Raw genomic sequence first — 27,151 nt, forward strand, 5'->3', positions numbered from 1 at the left:
TGCTCCAGGATTTTTTTATATGGTGCACACTGACCACACAGACCCATTCTCTCACATGTGGGCCTACCAGCTTTCTCCTGCCTGATTTGAAGCCGCTAGAATTTATGAGTATATATACGTCAAACACGGTACCTCGTAAACGTATATATACAGCCGCGACAGTCAAAGGGTTAAAAGAAAATTCACTGCATTTCCTAGACAAGATGAATGAGGAAAAGAGTGACGGCAAATGATACAGGTTTTTAGCAAGCATTGTTGTTTAGTAAACAAATGTTCTATATAATAACAAGGAACATAAGAGCTTTCAGGCTCTCTCATTTCCTCAACTTTGTGTGTTTCTTGAATGGGATAATAAAAATTAATAAAAATATCATAATAATATGTCAAGTGTAAGCAAAGGCGAGCAGGCTAGCTGTGCTGATGGCAAGCAATCACCAATTATCATATTTAAGGATACAAGGACAAACCATATAAATGTTGATTTAAAGCCTCAGATTTGCAGTGCTTTGATTCCTAATTCAGAAGCCATGAATACTGCTATACTTTACCCATAATATCACTTAAATTTCAGACATGAGTTCATTTTATATGTCATTTCCCTTTAAACACTGCTTTAGTCTCATTAATGCTGATATCTAGTGAGTATATTTTTAATGAAATCCTAGGTTCTATTTTTAATTTAAGGATCATGAACTAAGTCAGAAAAAATGAAGGGTACAGCAAAAAATAAATTGTGAATAATCTAACCTTCTTGCAGGAGACCCTTCAGTAAAAATGTTTGACATAAAATTGAAACACGCGAATCTAGGGGTTATACTGAAGTTGATTAGCGAATCATCAAGTTTGTAATCTTACCGGTTCAAAATGTGGACATGAATTTCAAGAGGGACTGATTACCTCATCTTTTGTATATAGTTCTACTGTCTCCCTATTATGTCCTAGAATCTGTATTGATAAAGCCACTGGATGGCGAAACGTCTACAATAAAGATATCCAGATGTTGCACATGTGTCTTAACTTTCAAAAATTAAATAACAGTGAGGTTATCCTTAGAGACATATACAGTCAAAATCTCTAAATGAAGCAAATGCAATACTGTGTTGATATCAACAGAATTAAATCTGTAATCATGACTGGACATCATTACACCAGGTACCTTGCCTCCATTTAAATATGGATTTGTATTTATGTATAAAAATATAAGACAATAAAAAAAAAGTTTAAAGCTGAGCAAATACTCACATGTATTCAGACAAATAAAAAGGATGAATACAAAATTAAGAAAACTAAGATACTGTACAACAAAAGTGAATTTGATTAGAGTTAATTAAATGGTGCTTGTCTTCTAAAATAAAGAAAATAAATGAAACTGATTTAAAAACAAACATACAGAATGTACAATTCCCTGCTGGTGACAGCTCTGGGTCAAGGTCAGTGGTGGAGACAGGATATAGCGTTGGCGCTCTTCCGGTGATACCGGGGTCTGAGGGTCAAGAACACTAGTTGAAAAGACAAGTCAATGACAAAAAAGAATAAAAGCATATGTAGTATTCATGGATATGACAAATCCTCACCACAAATGCATGTAAAAGTCACATAATAAATGAAGAATGCACTTACGCTGACATTTTAAAACCCACGATTACGTTTTCTTTTTCTTTCTCTTTAACAGAAGGTAGTACAGTACTTTTCATGTTACATACATTATATTGGCAGTAAATTTTCAAATGCGAAGGTAAATATTGGATAACTAAACAATGTTAAATAAGCTATAAAATATGAATGCACAATAAACAGTTGAATTTGAGCAATATTTGAGAGGCAACTTGCTGACAAGTACGGCAGAAAGAAACCACGTGCAGAGCAAATCTTTATTCATACAATATGTTTCTCTCTAAACAGAGTTTTATCAAGCCAATACTTGATAAACATCTGTTTAGATCTGCACCTTGTCTCATCCTACCACTGAACAAAGTTGATAAGGTGTATGGTGATCTTGGACTGAACGAAAACATTTCACACTTCACCTGTGAGCAACGCTGGCAAAATATAAAGTAATAGGAAAGTACTATTAATATAGGAAAAGGCTATATTTTATTACTGTACATTTGTTTCATGAAAGGGGAGGGGGGGGGGCAGATTTCACTAACTCTTGTGTCAAACATATCCTTGGGAAATGGGAGGCAATCCAAGGACAGGAACAGTAGCTCCAATTCTTTAGATCAAGATTCATTCATTGGGATCAAGGAACCTCCCTTGAAGCGAAAAAAAAAAGGCCCAAGAGAGAAGAAAAATATCACTAATGTATAGGAGAAACAAAATTCTGAAATACTACTCTAAGTGTATAAGAACATGAGAAGCATATTTCGAAATAGCAATACAGTAGTTGTGAATGATGCACTATCTTTAGGTATGTAACAGTATATTACTGGTAAATATAGTTGCAATCATTTAGCATATGCAAGTACAGTATGCAATGCAGACTTTTTTAAATATGAGGCCTTTAGGTAAACCTGAAAATAAACACTACCATATAAATACATTTTTTCCTATACAAGGTAGCTATGCCTATAACCTAAAACACTAGTTTTTACATAGGCCTTCAGGTCTATTAATGCATTTCTATTATAATACTAATGCAGAAAAGGTAATGTTTCACTTCTCGTTGCCGTTAGTGTTAAATCACCTACCAACCAGGTGGTCCTCAAAAAGTCATAAGAAATAAAAGTCAATGGATCCCAAGGACTAACATCCATGAGGATGTGTTTTCACACCTGGGTCACTGCTCATTTTGAATGTATGTCCTACTGCTAGTGCAGGCATTACTCCTTTACAAAATCTGTTGTTTTGATGTGACACTGATTGCACACTGCCACAATATGGAAATGAATTTCAGCTAGCATTGTGCCCTTTTCATGCAGAAATCAGATAATTGATGCATACCTCAGTGCTTGACCATGTTTGCACAAGTCCAGCCACCTTGAAACTTGTCTGAGGAATTATGATGGGCAGATGACAGGCCTGAACAGCCCCCACATCCAAAATTCAAATTTAGCTAACTGGTTTGAAATAATTCATGTAGACATTACTATGCTTACACTTCAATAATATATCACACCTCAAAGAACACTTGCACTTATTTACTTCAATCTTAAACAGTCACATGTACCTGCTGAATATTTGGGTTTCTGCCTCCAAGCATACTTTCCCAACCCATCCTCCAACATGTCCTATACCTCATTCTATCAACCTCAGAATTTCAAACCTTCTTAATCAACCTATCTTGTATCCTCTCTTTCAATAATGCTTTCATTACTGCCGTATTACCTTCAAATTTCTTCCTTCTCCTTTCACTGTATATTAGCCCACATGCTTCTCACACTAAGATGTTTTTGTGGCCTTCAATCTCTTTACTGCAACATTTAAAAACCATCGTTCATAACAATACAAGTCAGTACCACTACGGTGAACTTTGATATAATATATACTGTATCCCAATTCTTGTAAATGTTGATAAACATTTCTCCATAAAATGAAATTTCACACCAAAATGAACATAACAAATATGTGTAATGAATACCAAGGATAAATTTAATGACCCCACAGATGTCAGACTCCCATCACTGAATACACTAGGTTCCAAAATAGGAACCGAGAAATCACCAGTGATGTAAGATTGTCACCAGGAAATTCCATAATGTAATGAAAGTGAAAAACTGCAAGGAAACATGGTCACTCTTTAAAATGCCATTTAGATATGAAGATAGGGACATGCTGAAAAAGTTGTTCACGACATATGTTAGACCAAAATTATAGCATAGACCAGTAGTGTGGTATCTTCACCTTAAAAAAAAAAAAACTGTGGTAGACAAAGGCCCTAAAAGCTATAAATGGCTCCTGGAGCAAAAACAACACAAATTACTGAACAAAGAAAAACTTAAGGCATTAAATATGATATTTCTGGCTGATCAGAAGATAAGAGGACATGAAAACAGCAAACAAGATTATAAAACGATAAGAAAGAGCTGAAGAGACTTCATAACCCAATCAACTGACAGAATAAGAGGCAATAACTTTAAACTAAGGAAGAAGAGCATTCAAAAAACACTAGAAAATTGTCTGCACATACTGTGGTAGAACAAATGAATGGTTGACAGAGGAAGCAAGTGCTGCAACCATTGGAACTTTAAAATTTATGATAAAATAATGAAGACAGAACACCACAAATTGAGCTTTCTAGTACATAGTTATAAAAGGAATAAATTTAACACCAGAGTTTACAGGATTAACATCCTGATTATAAACCATGCTCAAGCTGTAATTCAGCTTCAGTTTCTCTCACTCAGCCTCTGGATTTTCAATCTATTTCCCACTACTTTGGTAAAAAATTCTTCTGTGTTTGTTCTAACAACTATCAGTTATCATTTATTAAAGAACACTACAGTATAATGTCCTGTTTTAGTTGATATTTAAGAAAATGAATAATGTAAATGGTACTGTAATTTTTCGTGTGACTGTAAATTCTCACTGCCAAAATGAAGCTAAGTGGAATATATAAATAGTACTCATGCTTCACTGTCACATTTGCCTAAGGAGTCAGTTAATGGTTATTTTTACTCCAACAATTTTGGCCCTGTTTTGACCAGAACCCGGACAGTTGACCAGTTTTACATACAAACTGGCAAGGGATATGGCTGAGCATAAGTTTAGATAAAAGAATATTTGTTAATTTAATGATCGCTGTATATATTTACTTGTACAGTCCAGCATTTAAAATAATTAAAGTTGAAAAAAACAACTACAGTACTACATGTGGCATTAACTAGGCCAAGGCTGCCCAACTAATGCATGGATGAGTCTCTATACATTAGAGATTATGAAAAATAGTTTAAAAAAAATTTTATTCAGGATTTTTGTAATCTAAATTTGTAGCAATAAAACCGTTAATACCATGCTGGGGTGTGCACATGGTTATTGAATTATAGCACAGATATGAAAATTTGCAGCGAGGAGAAGGCTGGAGGCAGTGGAGATGTCATGTCTGAGGGCAATGTGTGGTGTGAATATAATGCAGAGAATTCGTAGTTTGGAAGTTAGGAGGAGGTGCGGGATTACCAAAACTGTTGTCCAGAGGGCTGAGGAAGGGTTGTTGAGGTGGTTCGGACATGTAGAGAGAATGGAGCGAAACAGAATGACTTCAAGAGTGTATCAGTCTGTAGTGGAAGGAAGGCGGGGTAGGGGTCGGCCTAGGAAGGGTTGGAGGGAGGGGGTAAAGGAGGTTTTGTGTGCGAGGGGCTTGGACTTCCAGCAGGCATGCGTGAGCGTGTTTGATAGGAGTGAATGGAGACAAATGGTTTTTAATACTTGACGTGCTGTTGGAGTGTGAGCAAAGTAACATTTATGAAGGGATTCAGGGAAACCGGCATGCCGGACTTGAGTCCTGGAGATGGGAAGTACAGTGCCTGCACTCTGAAGGAGGGGTGTTAATGTTGCAGTTTAAAAACTGTAGTGTAAAGCACCCTTCTGGCAAGACAGTGATGGAGTGAATGATGGTGAAAGTTTTTCTTTTTCGGGCCACCCTGCCTTGGTGGGAATCGGCCGGTGTGATAATAAAAAAAAAAAAAAAAAATATGAAAATTGAATGCATGATGGTGATTGCAATGTACACCGAGGTATGCCTGTATACCACCACAAAAAGAACAAAAAGGTACAATACCGCGAGTGGAGCAATACGTAAATAACCCGCACATAGAAGACAGGACTTACGACGATGTTTCAATCCAACTTGGATCATTTACAAAGTCACTCTTTGTAAATGGTCCAAGATGGACTGAAATGTCGTCATAAGCTCCTCTCTCCTATGAGTGATTATTTGGGTATAACACCACATAATTTGTATGAAGACAGATACTAAAGAATTATTTCCATTTCTATGTGAACAATTACAACTCTGATCAACAGAGAATATTTTTCATTCATTCATATTTTATGTGAAGCCCACACAAGATGAAGAACATCAACAAAACTATGGACTCCAAGTTACTCAGAATTTGGAATGCCTTGAATTAGCAAGCAACATGCAACTTTAACATACAAAACTAACCTGGTTACATACAATAATGGCTTTAAGAAATTCATTAGAAAAGCTGTAAACTACAAAACAACCTAATTACATTAGCACAATATAGACCAAAGATTATAAAATACCTGAACACCAGGAAGAACACTGCCTACAGTACATATATGCTATTTTCTACTTGCCCTGAAATACATTAGACTCCATAAAAAAATCATAAATTAATGCATAATCTAGCACAATGCACACAGGTGATAACCTGTCCATCACACACATGAAAGGTCAGTTTTAAACATGCACAAATCTGTATGTTTACATACATCACCTTATCAAGAGATTACCTACAGTGGCAATGTAAAAACACTATGGTTATTAACAAGCCTTTTATTTACGACAATGAATATATGTACAATAGAAAACTACTTACAACATAAGCAGACTGTGTACCGATGGGCTTAAGCTGGTTTTGGCCAGTCCCTGCCCCCTCAGGAGATCTTGGAGCTGAAACTGCAAGAGGATGGGGAGAGCCATTACGACTTAACCTCTTGCTTTTCCTCACGCCTTCTCCTGCTGGACGGGCTTCACCTAGAGAATCGCTGGAGTCTGAATTATGACCCTCCACCCCAATTTCGTCTAATTTTCGCTTGCTAACACTATAACGCCTTTTCCCTACGTGATGAAGGCTTTGATCGTTTGAGGAAACTGGTTCTTTGTTATGTTTTAAAAGATTAGTTTTGCCTATGTCCTCTTGAGATGAATTAACTCCCATTTCAGATGTCACATTATGACTAGGTGGATTGGTGGCACTTTCTACTTCATCATCTACTGAACTCACACTTTTTGCTGATGTTAATTGGTAATCACTGAAAGATTGCTGTTCAGACTTTTTTTCACATCCCTTCTCTTCAACTACTAATGTAGCACCTTCTTCAGGAAGCACATCCTCGGTTCCAGGAGTAGCTGAATTTTCCAGTTCTAAAACTGAATCAGCAGTATTACTAAGAACATTAGAAGAAACCTGGGAAATGGCCAATTGTTCTAATTCTGAACGTGAATCAGAAATTTCATTAAGCAAAATAGTAGCCGACTGTACTAATTCTAAACCAGGATCAACATTATCACTAGGCATATTAGAACACTCTGAAATTGCTGACTTTTCTAGCTCTAACCCTAAATCAGTAGTATCATTTTTGTTGTTAGAAAGTTGGGAAGTGACTGATTTTTCAATTTCTAAGCTAGAATTTGCAGTATCACTAAGCACACATGAAAAAAGTTGGGAACTGCATAAAAGATCTTTCTCTGTTGCTTTATCTTTAATTTCTTGTATAGTTTCTCCAGCTAATTCTGTATGAACAGAGCTGACAGACTGTGAAGCTTCTACAGTCACATTTACAACTTCAGTTTTGCTATTTAAGACTTTGCCTGATATTTCAGATGAAGCCAATGCTTTACTATCTGAAGCTCTTTCAAATGAGTCTACATTAGCATCATCTTCACTGAATGTATTACAAATTGTTTTGTTGGTTGCAAGTTTACTCAAAGCTGCATCTTTAGAAGCAATATCTTCTTCAGTGTCACTTGTCTGCTTGTTAGAGTTCTTACAAATTGCAAGCACTGTTGCTTTGTCAACTGGAGTATGTTTTACAAGTGCCTTGTCATCTGTATCTTCATATCTATCAGAACTTTTATTAATATGCTTATGATACTCATTTTGTACAGTTGCATCTGCTTCACTTTCGCTTACATCAATATCATTTTTTTCTCCACTTAATTTGTCTCTGTTACTCAGCTCTTCTTTTGCAGGGATGGTGTCTGCTGCATCTGTTTCATCAATATTAGTTTTGTCTTTAACAGGCTTTGTTAAGTCTCCAAGATTTGAATATTCCATATTCTCATCATCACCCTCTACATCTACATCTTGAGTTTCCAAATTGTCCATTTCAATGTCTTCATTGTCTGCAGCTTCTGAAAAACCATCATCCATTCCATCTTGTTCTTGATAAGAAAGCTGCTCCGAAGGGACATCTTGTGATGAAGAATCTACTGATTCTATGTCAATTTCCTCAGATACTACTGAGTCTGTCTCTTGAGAATTGTCAAAACTTGATTTTCCTTGGCCTATCTTGCACTTTCCTTTCTTTTTCTTTGTGCTAAATGAGTAGCTCAGTCCTTTGAAATGCTTCTTCTTTTTCTTGCCTGTCTTTGTGAAGAGTGAGTCATCATCCTTTTTCCCTTTAATTGTGGAGGTTTTAGTTATTATTACATTTTCTTGCCTTTTCAACATTTCTGAAGTTGTCTTCTGTTTTCCCTTTTTATTGGGAATAGAAGAATCATGACTACTATCCCGAGACAATGAGAGACGTTGAGATCGCTTTGGTTCAGACTGTGGTGTTGTATCTCCTGTTATTGGTGTCATACTTCGCCTCTGTCGACCAGCTGCTTCAATTTCTAAAGTTCCTTCTTTATCTACCTCAACCTTTCCTCTGCTTCTTTTTCCAAAAATGATGCTTGGTGAGCTACTAGGAGCAGAATTACCACCCTCTTCATTTGCAATTTTTCCTTTCCCACGAATTCGACCCGAACCTGGAGAGGGAGTAACACTTAATGAATCATCCATTTTCTCCCCCTCAACTTTCTGTTTTCCACGTCCCTTGATATCCGTGCCAAAATCATCTTTAATAGCACCCTTTCCTTTTCCTTTCCCACGCCCAACAGAAATGGATACCTCATTCTCAGCAATGCCTCTACCTTTTCCACGGCCCCGACTGGAACCATAGGCTGCAGCTAATTCTGCAAGGGTTAGTGAATCTTCCTCTGAGCTTGAACGAGCTCTGCCTCGGCCTTTGGTGGGAGTAATGGGCGATTCGGTTCCTGAATCATTCCCCTCACCATCTTCTGCCAAAGACTTGCCTTTTCCTTTACCTCTTTTTGTGCTTCGTGACCTCTGAATCCCTTTCTCATTACTGGATGATTCTTCTGTCTTGGAATCTATTTCTACAGCTTCACTCGTAGCTTCTTCACCAGAATCCTTTTCACAACCTGACTTTTTCTCCTGCACACTCCTTCTCTTTCTTCCTGATGATGGAGTGGCATTAGGTATAGTATTTGGAGTAACATTTGGTGTGGTATTTGGTGTAGTACGTGACAAAGGAGTAGTCTCAACACATTCCTTCCTTACTTTCTTTAGAGAACTAGTAGAAAGAGGTACAGTGGCCACAGGTGAGGACAGGGTTGATGTCTGTTGGATAACTGGTATGTCCGGTGTTTTCTCAACAGCATCCAATACTTCACTCTTACGTTTTCGAGTGAGTCTGGAGACCCGAGGATTTTTCTTTATATCCAGAGGCACAGATCCCTCGGGAATGCTAGCTGAGTTGAAGTGACGGGACATTACTTCTAATAACTTATTTTTCTCATCTCCATTCTGAAGCACAGACTCCATTATATCTACCTTACTAACAACTTCTTTTGAAGAAATATCTGAGACTTCCTTTAGACTATTTGAGTCCTTAATTTTGCTACCTTCTACATTTTCATGTAGAGTATTGTCTTTATCTTTTAAAAACTGTTTCTCATTTAATAAATTATCATTAAAGACTTTCTGCTCCTTCTGAAGTTTAGTTTCCTGTTGAGATTTCTTTTTGACTTTTGTAACTTTCAATCCTTGTTTTTTGTCCTTCCCCAATTTCTTCTCTCCACTTCTAGAGCCTCCTTTATGCAGCAATGCTTTTTTCTTTATCCATCTGTATTAAAACAAAAAGAAAACCTTTACTCAACATATATGAGAATCTGGAAAATTTAAACTGTATAATCTGGTCAAAAAAAAAAAAATACTGTACCTTGACATTTATATTTAATCAGTACAACTTTATTAATTTTTTTTATTAACACATCAGCTGTTTCCCACCATGGCAGGTACCCCAAAAAACAAGAAACACTTTCAACATCACTCACTCTCTCACTGTCTTGCCAGAGGTGTGCCTACACTACAATTCAAGAACTTAGGAAAATAAAATTATATTACATGTGATTTCGTGTATAGGGCAAGGAGGAATAACATCTTGTAGGAGAGAGGAAGAGCCAGTTGTGAGTGTGGGGGAAGTTCGTGAGGCAGTAGGTAAAATGAAAGGGGGTAAGGCAGCCGGGATTGATGGGATAAAGATAGAAATGTTAAAAGCAGGTGGGGATATAGTTTTGGAGTGGTTGGTGCAATTATTTAATAAAAGCATGGAAGAAGGTAAGGTACCTAGGGATTGGCAGAGAGCATGCATAGTTCCTTTGTATAAAGGCAAAGGGGACAGAAGAGAGTGCAAAAATTATAGGGGGATAAGTCTGTTGAGTATACCTGGTAAAGTGTATGGTAGAGTTATTATTGAAAGAATTAAGAGTAAAACGGAGAATAGGAAAGCAGATGAACAAGGAGGCTTTAGGAAAGGTAGGGGGTGTGTGGACCAGGTGTTTACAGTGAAACATATAAGTGAACAGTATTTAGATAAGGCTAAAGAGGCCTTTGTGGCATTTATGGATTTGGAAAAGGCGTATGACAGGGTGGATTGGGGGGCAATGTGGCAGATGTTGCAGGTGTATGGTGTAGGAGGTAGGTTACTGAAAGCAGTGAAGAGTTTTTACGAGGATAGTGAGGCTCAAGTTAGAGTATGTAGGAAAGAGGGAAATTATTTCCCAGTAAAAGTAGGCCTTAGACAAGGATGTGTGATGTCACCGTGGTTGTTTAATATATTTATAGATGGGGTTGTAAGAGAAGTAAATGCGAGGGTCTTGGCAAGAGGCGTGGAGTTAAAAGATAAAGAATCACACATAAAGTGGGAGTTGTCACAGTTGCTCTTTGCTGATGACACTGTGCTCTTGGGAGATTCTGAAGAGAAGTTGCAGAGATTGGTGGATGAATTTGGTAGGGTGTGCAAAAGAAGAAAATTAAAAGTGAATACAGGAAAGAGTAAGGTTATGAGGATAACAAAAAGATTAGGTGATGAAAGATTGGATATCAGATTGGAGGGAGAGAGTATGGAGGAGGTGAATGTATTCAGATATTTGGGAGTGGACGTATCAGCGGATGGGTCTATGAAAGATGAGGTGAATCATAGAATTGATGAGGGGAAAATGGTGAGCGGTGCACTTAGGAGTCTGTGGAGACAAAGAACTTTGTCCTTGGAGGCAAAGAGGGGAATGTATGAGAGTATAGTTTTACCAACGCTCTTATATGGGTGTGAAGCATGGGTGATGAATGTTGCAGCGAGAAGGCTGGAGGCAGTGGAGATGTCATGTCTGAGGGCAATGTGTGGTGTGAATATAATGCAGAGAATTCGTAGTTTGGAAGTTAGGAGGAGGTGTGGGATTACCAAAACTGTTGTCCAGAGGGCTGAGGAAGGGTTGTTGAGGTGGTTCTGACATGTAGAGAGAATGGAGTGAAACAGAATGACTTCAAGAGTGTATCAGTCTGTAGTGGAAGGAAGGCAGGGTAGGGGTCGGCCTAGGAAAGGTTGGAGGGAGGGGGTAAAGGAGGTTTTGTGTGCGAGGGGCTTGGACTTCCAGCAGGCATGCGTGAGCGTGTTTGATAGGAGTGAATGGAGACAAATGGTTTTTAATACTTGACGTGCTGTTGGAGTGTGAGCAAAGTAACATTTATGAAGGGGTTCAGGGAAACCAGCAGGTCGGACTTGAGTCCTGGAGATGGGAAGTACAGTGCCTGCACTCTGAAGGAGGGGTGTTAATGTTGCAGTTTAAAAACTGTAGTGTAAAGCACCCTTCTGGCAAGACAGTGATGGAGTGAATGATGGTGAAAGTTTTTCTTTTTTGGGCCACCCTGCCTTGGTGGGAATCGGCCAGTGTGATAATAAAAAATAAATAATTACATGAAACCATTTACCTGAAGAACATTATAAAGCAAATTGAAAAATTTGAGTTTGGTGTGACTAACATGCAGGAGTAAGAGTAATATTTCTCACAACCAACAGCAATGAGAGGAGGACAGCCAGAAGCCCAACTGAAGTTTGAGGGAAAAATAAAACAGCTTTACCTGTGACTGGTTTCACGGGCACTTCTACTACTACAGCCCAGTTTGAGGTCAGGCCCACACAACCACTATAACCCAGAAGTAGGAAGTAGGAAGCTGCTCAGCTACTTGAAAACTTGTATTTTTATTCCAGTAGTATTTCTGATATCTGATACTATTATGTTGAAAAGTCTTGGGACACTGATGTTGACAATGAGTCGCCAGCAACATCACAAGAGCCAACATATCATTTATGGTACTACCTTGGTCTTTCACTGCCATATAAATTTCTTGCTGCCTCTTTCTCCTGGGTGTGTATTCAAGGAGTTTTGAAGGCTGTGGGTGTATATTCAAAGAGGGCTGGAGGATATGGGTGTTCCATACTGGAGGATGTGAATCTGTGCTGAAAATGTGGATGTTTTTGGGAGGTGTTAATAAAGTTGAACTGACAGAGTATTACTTCTAATAACTTATCAAGACCTCACCTGTCTTTTCCCCTTCCTTTTTTGCCTCTATATCTGCGAGGATTGTTTCCTTTCTGATTACTACCTCCAGTTCTTCCAAGGTTTCCCAAGGATGGACCTGAAAACAAAATGATTAAAGAACAAGTTATAATTATTACTGATACTAAACTTACCTAATTTTTGAGTAAATATAAATTTTCATACAACACACAAGTGTTTCTCTGTCCCAAGGCATACTCTTTAAATGACTGATCAAGAACAAGATAAAAATGACTTTCTTTTTGAAAGAGGTAGAACTAAATTCATACAATACAATGAAGATCAAACCTAAAAAACAAGTTTAAGACTATAAAAGCAGAGTTGATCCAAGCAGGGTACATGGCTGAGCAAAGAAAGCAATCTCACATAACATACAAAGCAAGACAATGCATGCTCTATCTTCCCATAATGCTTAACATGAATAATTTAATTTATATTACGACTCCTCAAGCAAAATTTCAATTATGGCTGGAACCACTCACAAGTAACTCACAATTTATGGAGTAAACTTTAGATGACAATTTTGTCCATCCTGGGCTTGATGTAGTAACAGACCAGGACACTCCAAAGTGTGGTCCAAAATTTTCCCTCAAAATTGTGACTTAGTTGTAAAAATCTAAATTTCTACATTTCTACCATAACTTCACTCTCTTTCTCTGTGCTATAAACTAAGTCCATCGTAATTTTCTTGGCTCAACACTCCCTCCATATAACTAGTAACTCTCGAGATATAAAAACAAAATACCTATACTGTATTTAAATTTCTCTCTACATAGCAATTTATCTATAGTATATCTGCTAATCAAGCTATGTCTGTCATATACAGTATCTACCAAATTATCATATTCAACTCCTAATTACATAATGTGAACACAAGGCCTTTAATAAAATACTGACATGTGAGGTACAGTATACAATGTCAACTCACAGCTTTTAATAAAATAGTGATGTGCGAGGTACAGTATACAATGCAATGCACAAATTCAAATCCACCACCCTACAATACTGATTTAATGTTCCTTTTCCTTGCAGTTGAAATGTTACAAAAGACAATACTTTCTCTTACATACATTATTTGAATAACACATAAGAGCTCACATCATTTTCTTGTGAGGTACATACTTGTATTGACACCAAAGCATTTATCGTTGTCTTACAAAAAAAAAAAAATTCAATTCTTTTCAAATTCGATAATCTATACATTATATAATATGTACTTTCTCCTCCTGATGTTTAAGAAGAATTTCTGCAATCTTTCAGACTTGAACAACTGTACTAACAAACATATCATAAACTTCATTTGACCATCTTTTCTCCCACTCTGAATCAAGGAATTAAACCTAGTCAAGATGCTTCAGGATTCTCAATTAATAGAGTAAAATTCTGGTTTTTGTCAAGTTCGAATACTGTAAAATTCAAATTTCAAATTGTACACCACCACCTGACTTGTTACTTGCTGAGTGAACAATACTCCACATGTTTATCCATTGTTTATGATGCTTATTTATTGAGTGCGACTGCGAAATAAGCCACCATGGGGCCAAAGAAACTTCAGAGCGCCAGCCCTTTGGTAAAGAAGGTGAGAAACACGATAGTATTCAAGAAAGAGCTTGTATCAATATACAAAAGTGGTGTACGTGTGGCCGAGCTCGCCAGAATGTATGGGAAGGCCAAATCAACAATCAGTTCCATCCTGGCGAAGAAAGTAAAAATCAAGGAAGGTGATGTTGTGAAAGGGGTAAATATGCTAAGGAAACAGAGATCACAAACAATCAAAGATGTGGAGAAGTTGTTGTTGGTGTAGATCAAAAAAAAAACAGTCAGCAGGAGATAGTGTTGTGGAGGGGATAATTTGCAAAAAGGCAAGGCAGTTGCATGAGGATCTCATAAAGAAAATGCCTGGAACAAGTGCTGCTGTTAGTGAATTTAAGACCAGCAAAGGCTGGTTCAACAGATTCAAGAAACGAAGTGGCATACACAGTGTGGTAAGGCATGGTGAGGCTGCAAATTCAGACAAACGTGTAGCCGGAGAATTCGTTGATGAATTCAAGAAGTACGTAGAGGCTGAAGGATTCCTCCCCCAACAAGTGTTCAATTGTGATGAAACAGGCCTCTTTTGAAAGAAAATGCCAAAGAGGGCCTACATCACGCAGGAGGAAAAGGCACTGCCAGGACACAAACCTATGAAGGATAGGCTAACTCTTTTGTTCTGTGGTAACACTAGTGGGGATTTCAAAGTGCAGCCTTTACTGGTGTATCACTCTGAAAATCCCCTAGTGTTCAAGAAAAACAGTGTCATGCAGAGTAAATTGTGTGTGCTGTGGAAGGCTAACAATAAGGCATGGGTCACGAGTCTAATTTTCATTGAGAGGGTCAATGAAGTGTTTGGCCCGAGTGTGAAGAAATACCTCCTGGAAAAGAAATTGCCACTCAAGTGTCTCCTGGTAATGGACAATACTCCTGCTCATCCTCCATACTTGGAAGACCAATTGTTTGAGGAATTTAGTTTTATCACAGTGAAGTTCTTGCCCCCTAATACTACTCTTCCCATCCAGCCCATGGACCAGCAGGTCATTTCAAACTTCAAAAAACTCTACACCAAAGCAATGTTTCAAAAGTGCTTTGCAGTGACCTCGGACACTGAAGTGACCCTAAGAGAGTTCTGGAGGAATCACTTCAATATCCTCAATTGCATAAGCCTTACAGATAAGACTTGGCAGGAAGCAACTTCCAGGAAGATGAACTCTGCTTGGAGAAAATTGTGGCCAGAATGTGTCCAAGAGAAGGATTTTGAAGGGTTTGAAGCTGGCCCTGACGACCCTACACCTGCTGTAGAATCTATTGTGTCTTTGGGGAAGTCCATGGGGTTGGACGTGAGTGGCCAGGATGTGGAAGAGTTGGTGGAGGACCAGAGGGAAGAGTTAACCACTGAAGAGCTGCAAGACCTTCAACTGGAACAGCAACAGATCGCAGTTGAGAAAATTGCTTCAGAGGAGGAGGAGGAAGAGAGTGGGGAGAATGTGCCTTCTTCAGTGATTAAGGATATGTGTGCAAAGTGGAGCAAGTTGCAAAGTTTTGCGGAGAATTATCATCCTAACAAAACTGTTGCACGCAATGTCTGCAACACGTTCAATGACAATGTCTTGTCCCAGTTTAGGCATCTTAGAGAAACCAGAAACAGGCCTCTCTGGACAGATTTTTATGTGACAGGGGTGCAGTGACTCTCAAGCTGGCCCTAGTGCCAGTAAAAGACAAAGAAGGGAAGTAACCCCAGAGAGGGCTTTGATACCTGAAGTCCTTATGGAGGGGGATTCCCCTTCCATATGCCAACAAGAGTCTTCAATAAAGGTATGTAATAGTGATTTAAATATTCATTTATCCATTAAAATTAGTGCTTTATATTTATTGATCATTGTTTTCTGTATGTAAATTATAGTTATTCTCTATAAAATGTATTTTGTGTTAATATTTTTGGGTGTCTGGAATGGATTAACTGGATTTACATTTTCTTATGGGAAATATTACTTCAGTTTTCGTCCATTTCAGATTTTGATCGACCTTCAGGAATGGATTAAGGATGAAAACCGGGGTGCCACTGTATGTATATACAGTCTATACATGATAGGATTAAAAATGGTTGAAAAACTCAGGAAAGGTTACTCTGCTGCTGATCTGTTGTTAAACCTCTCCACTAAGTGGCACTAGTCATTGGATGAATCCAAAGTCAGCTGTGTGGTAGCACTGGACATTGCTGGTGCTTTCAACCGGGTGTGGCACCAGGGCCTCTTAGCAAAACTGCAAGCACTGAGAATTGTAGGCTCTACACTATGTCTCCTCAGTGATTACCTTCATGGTAGATCTTTAAGGGTAGTTCTCAATGGAACAGAATCAGCAAGACATCCTATTGTGGCAAGTGTTCCACAAGGAAGCGTGCTGGGACCATTGTTATGGAATGTCTACTTCAATGACCTTCATCTCATCCCAGAATCCCATGTATATGTAGACGACTGTACACTGACATTCCCTTATCCAAGAGAACAAGAGAAGAAATGCCAGCTGCTCTAAGCTACATCAATCACCAGCTAAGAGCTATATCAGCTTGGGGAAACAGATGACAAGTAACATTTGCACCTGAGAAAACACAAATGATGGTCTCTAGGCACCATGATGGTAATGCCGGTGCAGTAGTAAGTATGAATGGGAGTGTATTGGTACCTGGGGAAGAAGTTGATATCCTTGGGGTGAAATATGACTCCATGAAGAACCACGTTGTAAATCTTGCAAACAGGGCAACCAGGAAGCTTACAGCACTTCTCCATATCTCGCATCTGTTTGACAGTAGGGGTTGCAAGATTCTGTATGAGGCACAAGTATGCTCACACCTTTAGTATGTTCCACTTTCTTGGTTTGCCTGCCCCCCTCTCATCTGTGACTGCTTGACAGAGTAGAGAACAGAGCAAGATGTCTCATCTCTCGCCTGGACCCATCCTGGATAGATCTGTCACTTCAGCAGAACCTTCAACACAGGAGGGATGTGGGTGGCCTTACTGTTATGTACTAGGTCAAAACTGTCAAAGTACCACACTTGGATCCACTTCGAGGACAGTAAGAAGCAAGCTTCTATACCACAAGATGGGCAGAAAGCAGCAACTTCACTCTTGCTGTACCCTCCTCCAGAACATCACTTCATCTGAGATCATTTATCCCCAAGATGACTCGAGTCTGAAACACATCCATACAGCATTATGATGTCAATGAGATAAAGTCAGTTGATCAAATGAAAATGCTGGCCCACAGACAGCTCCAACTTCATCCTGTCAACATTTGTGTCATTATCAGTTATTGCCCTCTTTGGATAAGAAATACAGTAATACGAATAGTATCCATGTAAACCACACACACTAAATAATTTTCAACCAAAAAGCCCATCTGAAAAAATACACAAGTCGTCACAAAGGAAGTCCACAAACTCTCCTACAATTCAGGTAAAACAAATTTAGGAAAATGGTTGGAGCCAATGTCCCTTAATGAAGTTCTATGTTGGTGGTGCAGCTTGTCTAACCCCTGCCAACAACCAACGCAGCAACGAATGTTCAACTGATGTCAACATTGTTTACCACGTCACAGATACAACCCATGCCCCACTGCAAAAGACAACCATCGGAGGTCCAACTATGTAAATAACTACCCCATCAACCTAACTTATATGGATTTAATATAATTCTGTGCAACTTTGTCATTGCATACAACACGCATTACATGAGGGTGCATTCATTTTCTTAAGCTTTCCATTCAATCCACTCAGTCACATATCAATATCTTTTTTTTTTTTCCTAGGACCCACTTTTTTTTTTTTTTAACATGTTGGCCATCTCCTGCAAAGGTAGGGTGACCCAAAAAAGAAACACTTTCACCATCATTCATACTATCACTGTCTTGCTTGAGGCATGCAGATACGACAATTCAGATGTCGCTCTAAACAGCAAATATCCGAAACCCCTCCTTTAGAATACAGATAGAGTGGACCCTCAACCAACGATATTAATCCGTTCCTGAGAGCTCATTGTTAGTCAAGTTAATTTTCCCCATAAGAAATAATGGAAATCAAATTAATCCGTGCAAGACACCCAAAAGCATTGAAAAAAAAAATTTTACCACATGAAATATTAATTTTAATACACACAAACTGAAGATTACATGCACAGTTACACGACACTTACCTTTATTGAAGATCTGGTGATGACTGATGGGATGGGAGGAAGGGAGAGCATTGATCTTCTTAGTGTTTAGAAGAGGAGTGGTATTAGGAGGCAAAAACTTCACCTTAATGAAGCTCATGTCCCTAGAAAGTCGCTCTGCCAAGTCTGAAGGATGACCAGGAGCACTAATACCAGGAGGCACTTAAGGTCTAATTTCTTTTCAAATAGGTAATTTTTCACATTGGGGGCAAATGCATGGTGTAACCAGTCATAGAAAAGTCCCTAGTGACCCATGCCTTACTGTTTGCCCTCCACAGCACACACAAATTAGCCTTGACAACATTGTTTTTCCTGAACACTCTGGGAGTTTCAGAGTGATACACCAATAAAGGCTTCACTTTGCAATCACCACTAGCATTGGCATACATCAACAGAGTAAGCCTGTCTTTCATAGGCTTATGTCCTGGGAGTGCCTTTTCCTCCTGAGTAATGTACGTCCTGCTTGGCATTTTCTTCCAAAACAGGCCTGTTTCGTCACAATTAAACACTTGTTCAAGTTTCAGTCCTTCACTGTCTATGTACTCCTTGAAGTCCTGCACATATTTTTCAGCCGCTTTGTGGTCTGAACTGGCAGCCTCACCATGCCTTATCACACTATGAATGCCACTACGCTTCTTAAATCTCTCAAACCAACCTTTGCTGGCCTTAAATTCACTCACATCACTAGTTGCTGGCATTTTTTTAATTAAATCGTCATGCAACTTTCTAGCCTTTTCACAAATGATCGCTTGAGAGATGCTGTCTCCTGCTAAGTAAGTAAGTAAGTAAGTTTATTCAGGTATACACAAATACAGTTACATAGAATTATCATACATAGCAGCATATGTGCAGAAAACCTAGGATAACCCAAAAAAGTCAGACAGAGTGACTTATCTGTTTCTCGTTTATCCACACCAATAACAGTCTCTCAACATCTTCTATCACTTGCGATCTCAGTTTCAAAAACATAGATGCACCTTTGGCAAGAACAGCTTCCTTGACTGCCGTTTTCTTGGCCACAATAGTAGCGATGGTTGATTGGGGTTTTGTGTACAGCCTGGCCAGCTCGGAGACACGCACTCCACTTTCATACTTAGCAATGATCTCTTTCTTCATATCCATAGTAATTCTCACCCTTTTTGCTGTAGGGTTGGCACTAGAAGCTTTCTTGGGGCCCATGGTGACTTATTTTGCAGGTGCAATCACTAAAAAGGCTGTGATAATATGAAATGTTCCGATTGTATGCTTGGAAGCGATCGCGGTGGCTGGCTGGCTTGTAAACACTGGCCAGAAGTGGACGCGTCTCAGACGGAACGAATAGTGTTGGTCGAGTTTTTTAGCGCTAATCAAGGCAAAATTTTTGCGATAAAATGTATCGCTAGTCAGATTTATCGTTAATCGATGACATCGCTGGTCGAGGGTCCACTGTACTATACTATTCTCCCACATTATTATTATCACTACCACGTATTATAATAATAATCAAATTAAGTTCTAGAACCATAAGGATAACACGGCTCTTCAGGGAGGAATGTACGAAAGTAGAAATGTACAAAGGTCAAAAATGAGCAAGATGTAGGGGTTTGTAAAGGTAGGAGCAAGTAGGGGTGGGGGTTAATGCCAGCAAAACTGAAATCAAAATTGGTACAACAGGCTAGTTTCAGTTAAAAAGTCAGAGAGAATATGTATCAAAGATGGGACTTTCAGCAAAGAGGCCAGTGAGAGTGAATGTGTTGAGTGATTTAAACACTGGAAGCATATCCTGCATGCACTCTGATAGGCAGGACAATCTATTAATCAATGTTGGCAGGATAATGTGACCTGACAGCCCTCCAAGAATGGTTCTGGTTGTTTCTCCATGTGACACCCATGAGTGAGTCCCATGTCCAATACATTAATGTGAGTGTGTGGTCTTCCAAACCTGACAACAGTGGGAAGATGGCCAGAATTCATTGCCCTGAATATCAATATGTCGAGGGACCCAGCAAATTACGACTTCTTTGTGCTTGCTAGAAATGCAACATAGCCTAAGCTATATGTGAAGGATAATGGAATGAGGGGAGTTGAATTTCTGGAGCCTATAATGCACTTTGAGAGTACGAAACAACTACAAATGACAAGACAGACACAGTCACAATGTGGTTGATAGAAGTGAGAACTACATATACATAACTCATGTTGTGTAAATATTAGCCAGTTCTAATAAATGACCACTAATGATTCAGTCAGGAAAAATAGCTGTATACCTGACACCATCAGAGAACTTAGAACCATCAGTGCAATAGCATAAGAGTGAGCTTAGAACTGATCAAGAAAAAGTGAACTTAAAGTAGGAGGCAAGTAAGCTTTTGCTCATGGAAGTGAGGAAGAGTAAACATGACTTGCCAAACCTTCCTGAGGAGTAAGGGTGAAGTAAAATTTAGGGTGAGCATAAGGAGGTAAATTAAGGGAAGCCATGAGAAAATGAATATGAAGAGAAAAGGGGTGTAATAAATAAGGGCAACAATTAAACAAATTAGTCCTAGTAATATCATTTGCAAATTAGTTCTAGTGATATCATTTAGCACTCTATATGTGGAAGAATCATAGAAGTCATGGAAGCAAAAAAAACAGAGACAATGGGCATTGCTTTACTTTTGTAAAGATGGGACAGCTGCCTCTATATATAGGTTATTGACTGAGGAAGATAAACCATACCCCGGCCGGGATTGAACCCGCGGTCAGAGAGTCTCAAAACTCCAGCCCGTCGTGTTAGCCACTAGACCAGCCACTAGACCAGCTGGTCTAGTGGCTAACGCGACGGGCTAGAGTTTTGAGACTCTCTGACCGCGGGTTCAATCCCGGCCGGGGTATGGTTTGTTTGCAATCGTGTTATTACGATTTTGTGAGTCACTGAGGAAGATCTAAAAGCCCGACACATAAACATAACCCTTGATGATAAATGGAATCAAATGTATAAAGAGTTTAGATAAGATTAGGGGTGAATAAAGATGAAGAAAAGTTCATCAATCAGTTCCCCAAAAAAGATGGGCTAGTTTTAAAGATGTTCAGGCAGTTATGACCAGTGGCCCTCAGGACAGTTACGAGAGGCTTCCAAGACACTAAGCGAACCAACAGAAGGCAGAGAAATTTAACTGCATTCTGTTCAAGGATACAGGAGCCTTACAGGTATAGAGCAGTATGAGGGATAATAAGGTATCTTGTGAAAATTATCTGGCACATTTTAGCTACAAAAATTTTTAACCACTAAGTAGTGGCCCAATTGAAGACACAATCAATAAAAATTGTAGAGAGGCTACTACAAGGCGACAACAGTCAGCACTTGCATAAGCTATAGAAAAACTGTTAACACTATCAAACAGTGGAAGGCACAAGAAGCAGAAGGTAGTACTAAGAACACAGAGGTACACCTACAACCTGGACAGGGAAAAAGCTATTATTTACATACCTGCACATGGAAGTGTCTCTCCAATAAGTAATCTTTTAAGGAAAAGTGGTAAATTGCCTTAAAGGCCTAAGGAATGAGCTTGGGCTGAGACAATGTAACATCACAGTGTCAAACTTTTACAAGATAAAAAAAAAAAAAAAAAAAAAAAACTGCTATAACCTACAATATTATTAGTGTAGGCACTGCGAACGTATGTATCTAAGTGGATTAAGGGGTCAATGGTAGAACGACCCTTAACCCCTTGACTGTCGCAACCCCCAATCCTGAGGTGTCTCCTCGTGTCGCAAAATTTAAAAAAAAAAAAATTGTTTTTTCTTATGAAATGATAATCTTTTCCCGACTGTAATGACACCAAAAAAAAACAAAATTTGATGGAAAACTGATGGAATTATGCTCTCACGAAGTTAGCGACCTCAGTGATATTTACTATTCGGCGATTTCGCCCAATTTGAGCCCTATTTTCGGCAAATTCCATTGTTCCAGTCTACCAAAGTCATAGCTATTTCTTTAGAACTACATTTTTCCTATCGATTGAGTACAAGAAACTCCCCATTTACCGATTTCAGCTACCCAATAACGTGGTCAGAAATTTGCAATTTGGCCAATTTCACAAAAAATTAAAAAATATGACAATTTCAAAATAAGGTCCAGAATGAACAATGCAAACATTCCTGGCTCTAAAATAACATTTTCTTCGTTCATCAGTCACGTCTCCAGGCCCCTCTGATATTACTCTTGCTTTCTATTTTGAATTTTTATTCAAACAAAAAATAGAAGATTTACTATTATGCAGACTACTGCAATACTGTAATAACTGTTTAAATAACATCAACCCATTCATGACTGCATATTAGAATGGCTAGTTGGACATTTATTGGACAATGACATCATTTGTTTACTTTTGAACATCGGCAAAAATAAAACATTTCCTCTAATTTAAGCTCCATTTCCAGGTCCTTTTTATAGTAAAATCAATCAAAATCACCTCTATTTCTATGTTTCCCATTCTATCAAATGAGACTAAAAAATGAGAATACAACCATAAATACTATATGAAAATAGACCACAAAGTTGGAATTTTAATTAAAAAAACGGTCGGAGTTTTTTTCTCATTATATACTGCGTGCTCCAGGATTTTTTTATATGGTGCACACTGACCACACAGACCCATTCTCTCACATGTGGGCCTACCAACTTTCTCCTGCTTGATTTGAAGCATTAGAATTTATGAGTATATATACGTCAAACACTGTACCTCTTAAGACGTATATATACGACCGAAACAGTCAAAGGGTTAAGAAAACCAAATTGAGAGCGTAGAGAGAATTTTGGGTTTCCAAGTATCATACTAAATGTTTATTAATGAACCAACTACAAATTGCACTAGTAAAAGCAATAGGTCTGTAGGGAAAGGAGTCATGGAATGAAGTAACTGACAGGTAGTCTTGTTGGACTATAGTGTGTGGAGTGATGACAGTACAACAGTTAAAAAAAGGGAAGGAATGTTTGTGTACTGTGACAAGGGTGTTGTCAATAGAGCTGACATGGGAAAGATTGTCAGCATGTCGAGCATCCTTCAGCGATAATACGCATCCCACTCCTGAGGGCACAAAAGGGCACATTTGGGCCAACATGTCTCATGAGGACTTTGCTAGCTAGATCACTAGTGCACTCAGCTCACACATTGAGGTCCGGAGTTTGAATCTCTGGTATGGCTGGAAAACATTAGGGACGTGTTTCCATAAGACACCTGCTGTCCCTGTTCACCCATCAATATAAAATGGGTACCTGGGTGTTAGTCGATTGGTGTGGGTCGCATCCTGGGACAAAACTGACCTAATTTGCCCGAAATGCTAAGCATAACAAGCAGCTTTCTATATAGTAGTATGTCATTGATGTCAGCTAGGCCTGTATACCTTGTACATGTACTTGTAGAAATAAAGATATTATATTAAAAAAAGGTAATCAGTAGAGGTTGTCAACTTTTCTGAAAAGAAAAGAATGTTCAACTGAATGTTCCAAGACTTTCACTGGAATACAGCCTGTAGCAGAAGAGGTTTCCAGTGTCAGGATCATCAAGTACAAGTTGAGGCTGTCTGGACAATGACTTAGAGCTAGCCTGTCCTGTGACATGCAAACAATCCAAAAATTGATGCACTGTCATGGAAGAAGCCAGGAGCACAGTCAAAGTAGAGTGAAGGTTAGAGGTATCAAAAGGATCAGCATTAATGCCGGTACCAGAGTAAGCAATGAGGAACTGCCCAATAGCAATACCAGGTTTGTAGGGAGGTCCATGGCATGGGAGGTAACTATGCTGCAACAAATGGCCTGGAAGAAGATAAGGTATAAATATGACTATTCATGTTTCTCGTTTTTCATTTACTTATTTTGTAAAAAAAAAGAGGAGGTTGGAGAGGGCAACACTGATGAGTTCTCTCAGCACAGCCAGTAATGCTGGTGCTACAGGGAAACTGCTCCCTACCCTACCATTCATGCCAGTAAACCAGCATTCCAGGATGCACTACTCAAATCAACTAAGCTAGGCTCAGCTAACTTGAGAGACAGGCAGCCAGCAATACACCAAGAGTCATATTCTTTTGGTTGCCACTTGGAACTAACAGGCAGCCTCCAGGATTACCTCCATCATTCAAGGATACCCGAGGTCACTCGGGAGGGTGGCCCAGCACCTCCCTAGATAATCCAATTCCCACAGCAAACAACATCACTGTCAAGGTCTTCAGTGGAATGAGATGGACAACAATTCCTTTTCCCTCTGTCTAGGAGGTAAAATGTCCCCACACAATGAGGCCAAAAGGAAAAAGGAGGGAAGGAGTGGGGGTTATTTAGATTCAATCCAAGGAAAACACAAAAGGTCCATTTCATTAGATCAAGAGCCCTTCATTGCAACCAGAGATCCTCCCTTGAAAAGAGTCCCATCACAGAATGTAATACTGTAGTTCATTTTTTTGTGAAGTTTGTCCAATTATTTGGTCATGTGTTCAACTACCACGTGTAGATTTTCTAGACTGCATATATTCCTGTAATCCAATCAAGTTATCACTGCCAGTGTAATATACCACCACCACTATCATTGTTATTGAAACATCTTTTAAATCAGATGTAACTACATAATTAGATACCTAATTTAGTTCTGTCTAATGCTAATCCCATACAATATTTACTAGCTACAAGCTCAGTTTCAGAAAATTTACACACTAACATTTTTTGGGGGATTTGCTAATAATTCTGCTGATTTACTAAACACAACCTGCTCAAGACTACACTGCACACACATGAAAACAGCTACTGTATTAACTAATCTGAATACACTATCACCACACTATAACCTAAAGTATGTAACAATGAATTATTATTCTTACATAAAATTTTTGTTTTCCAGAGTTTACATACTAAGTTTATTAGGACCTTTCAAGAACTTGGAGAAACTATTAGTGTAGAGTTAGGCAGTCAGAAACATGTATGAATGGTTTCATCCAGTATGCTTCTCATTTTTAGTTTGTGACTTTAATAAATGTTTGGGCTAATAAGTTGTAGGACTCCATAATAAAAATTTAAGATCCACGATTTCATTACAAAATGATAAAGAAGACGATAGTATGATGACCTAACCCATAAAATAAAGAAGTCTAGCCTTCTCTATTTAATTCTGATAAATACTGCACTCCAATGGTAAACCCTATGCACTGAAAGTATTGAAAAGCTGATGTAAACTACCTCATGCCCAAACAATTAAGATACTGTACTTACTGAGATTTTAGCTATATTCCTTAGAGTTAAAAAGAGGTAGAGCCGTCTCCACCCAATCTCAGTTGATCACCAAGGGAGCAGCTTTTCCCAAGATGCAGTGAAGATCCAATGGTGCAACCAGTCTAATCTGAGAAGAAGACAGGGTAGCAATCCGTCTGGATGCCCCAGCCAAACTCTCACCTAAATATGCAGATGTTAACAGTAGCTTCATGAGTTTCAATATTACTGAGTATCCCATTTCCTAGCAGTTCAAGAAAAACTCTAAATATTTCTGCAAAATATGGATTCAACCCTTTTATAAACTGATTAAGAATTTTCAGTCTATTATATTATGAACACATTTCCCACATTCAAAGCATGGCAACACATGCACTTCCCTCAAGCATGACATTCACTGCTCCTCTCTATGCCTACAAGCAATGGAAAGCTAAACGTTCTTGAAAACGTTTACTGATTACTTCCAGATATTTGGGTGATAAGAAAACGAGCAAGTTAAATGGATGGCATATTAAGGAATTAAGATGCTGCTATAAGAAAATTAAAGCCTCACCAAGATAAGGGAAGAGTACTGCAGATAAGGGAAACCAATAAATGAGTAAGAATTGGCAGTTTTTCACTTAAAGTTTGGGAAAACAATTACAAGAGTGCATGATCCTGGGAACAACAATTGGATAACAGGGAAGTACGGTGTGATATCTAAACATTTTTGGAAAAAAAAATTAAAATAATAAAATTAATTATCAATACTGATGTGTATCATTGTACTTGTTTATATATATTTAATGCTTATGCTCACCTCTTTACCTACATGCTGGATGCACATCCAATAAGCAAATTAACATATTATTCGTCCAAAGGAATGGTAGCACTCCTAACCTACCTTCTCAGCTATGCTCTTCCAGTCTTCAAAATTTCCTGTGTATACTCCTAGTTCTACAACTCAAGAATAATTTATAGGATCATATTACAAAGAGACATTCATCAGAACCTTGTAATGTACTGTAATCTTTATACTCCAATTTTTATCAGTCACTTCCTGTGTATATAGATAATTCTCTATTCCCCACTGTGCATTGGTATTATTTATAATTTAATTACAGTATTTCAGAAATTAGTGTCTACAATCTTCCTATATTCCTGATTAGGTAAAGCAGGAAAAGTATTTAAAAACAGAAATACAAATTTCCAAATTTCTAACTTCCAAAATACTGACTCAAAGTCTGAAAAATTAGGAATATGTACAATACAATAAAATCACACATGAACTGTCAATAAATTTGTCTTCCTGGCTATTTATTTCAGCCTGATTATTTTTTGTATTCTTATATGTTTATGTACTCTCTACAAAAACCTGCTTTTAAATACATGTACATATACATAATTCCATAATAAATTATTTCAAGAATACAAAAAATACATTCCAGTATAATTGTTGTTATACTGAAAAATAAGCACTAAACCCATATGAATCATACACCACTGCAATGTGGTGTGTAAGGGGTCACAGTTCGAGAAGCTGGGGAATAATGCAGGTATTAAATTTATCTCAAGGTTGATGTATTAAGTATATTTGTGTTTAAAAGTCAGGGTAAGTCTGTGTTGAAGGCG

At 38.3% G+C, this 27,151-nt stretch overlaps 1 protein-coding gene across 6 annotated transcripts in view; it reads right to left on the reverse strand.

The window, feature by feature from the left end:
• G9a (histone-lysine N-methyltransferase G9a) overlaps positions 1–27,151 on the reverse strand; it is a 127,425-nt gene that overhangs the window by 88,163 nt on the left and 12,111 nt on the right. For 5 of the 6 annotated variants that reach the window (XM_070082780.1, XM_070082779.1, XM_070082776.1 and 2 more), the window contains 3 exons: positions 12,572–12,668; positions 6,504–9,819; positions 1,391–1,483 (listed from right to left, as the gene is read on the reverse strand). In XM_070082780.1, the coding sequence (XP_069938881.1) occupies positions 1,391–1,483; positions 6,504–9,819; positions 12,572–12,668 (3,506 nt within the window). The remainder of the gene's footprint in view (positions 1–1,390; positions 1,484–6,503; positions 9,820–12,571; positions 12,669–27,151) is intronic. The other variant, XM_070082781.1, reaches the window with a different exon arrangement.

This window comes from Cherax quadricarinatus, chromosome 8 (assembly GCF_038502225.1).
Source record: "Cherax quadricarinatus isolate ZL_2023a chromosome 8, ASM3850222v1, whole genome shotgun sequence".
In the NCBI taxonomy this organism is placed as follows: Eukaryota; Metazoa; Arthropoda; class Malacostraca; order Decapoda; family Parastacidae; genus Cherax; species Cherax quadricarinatus.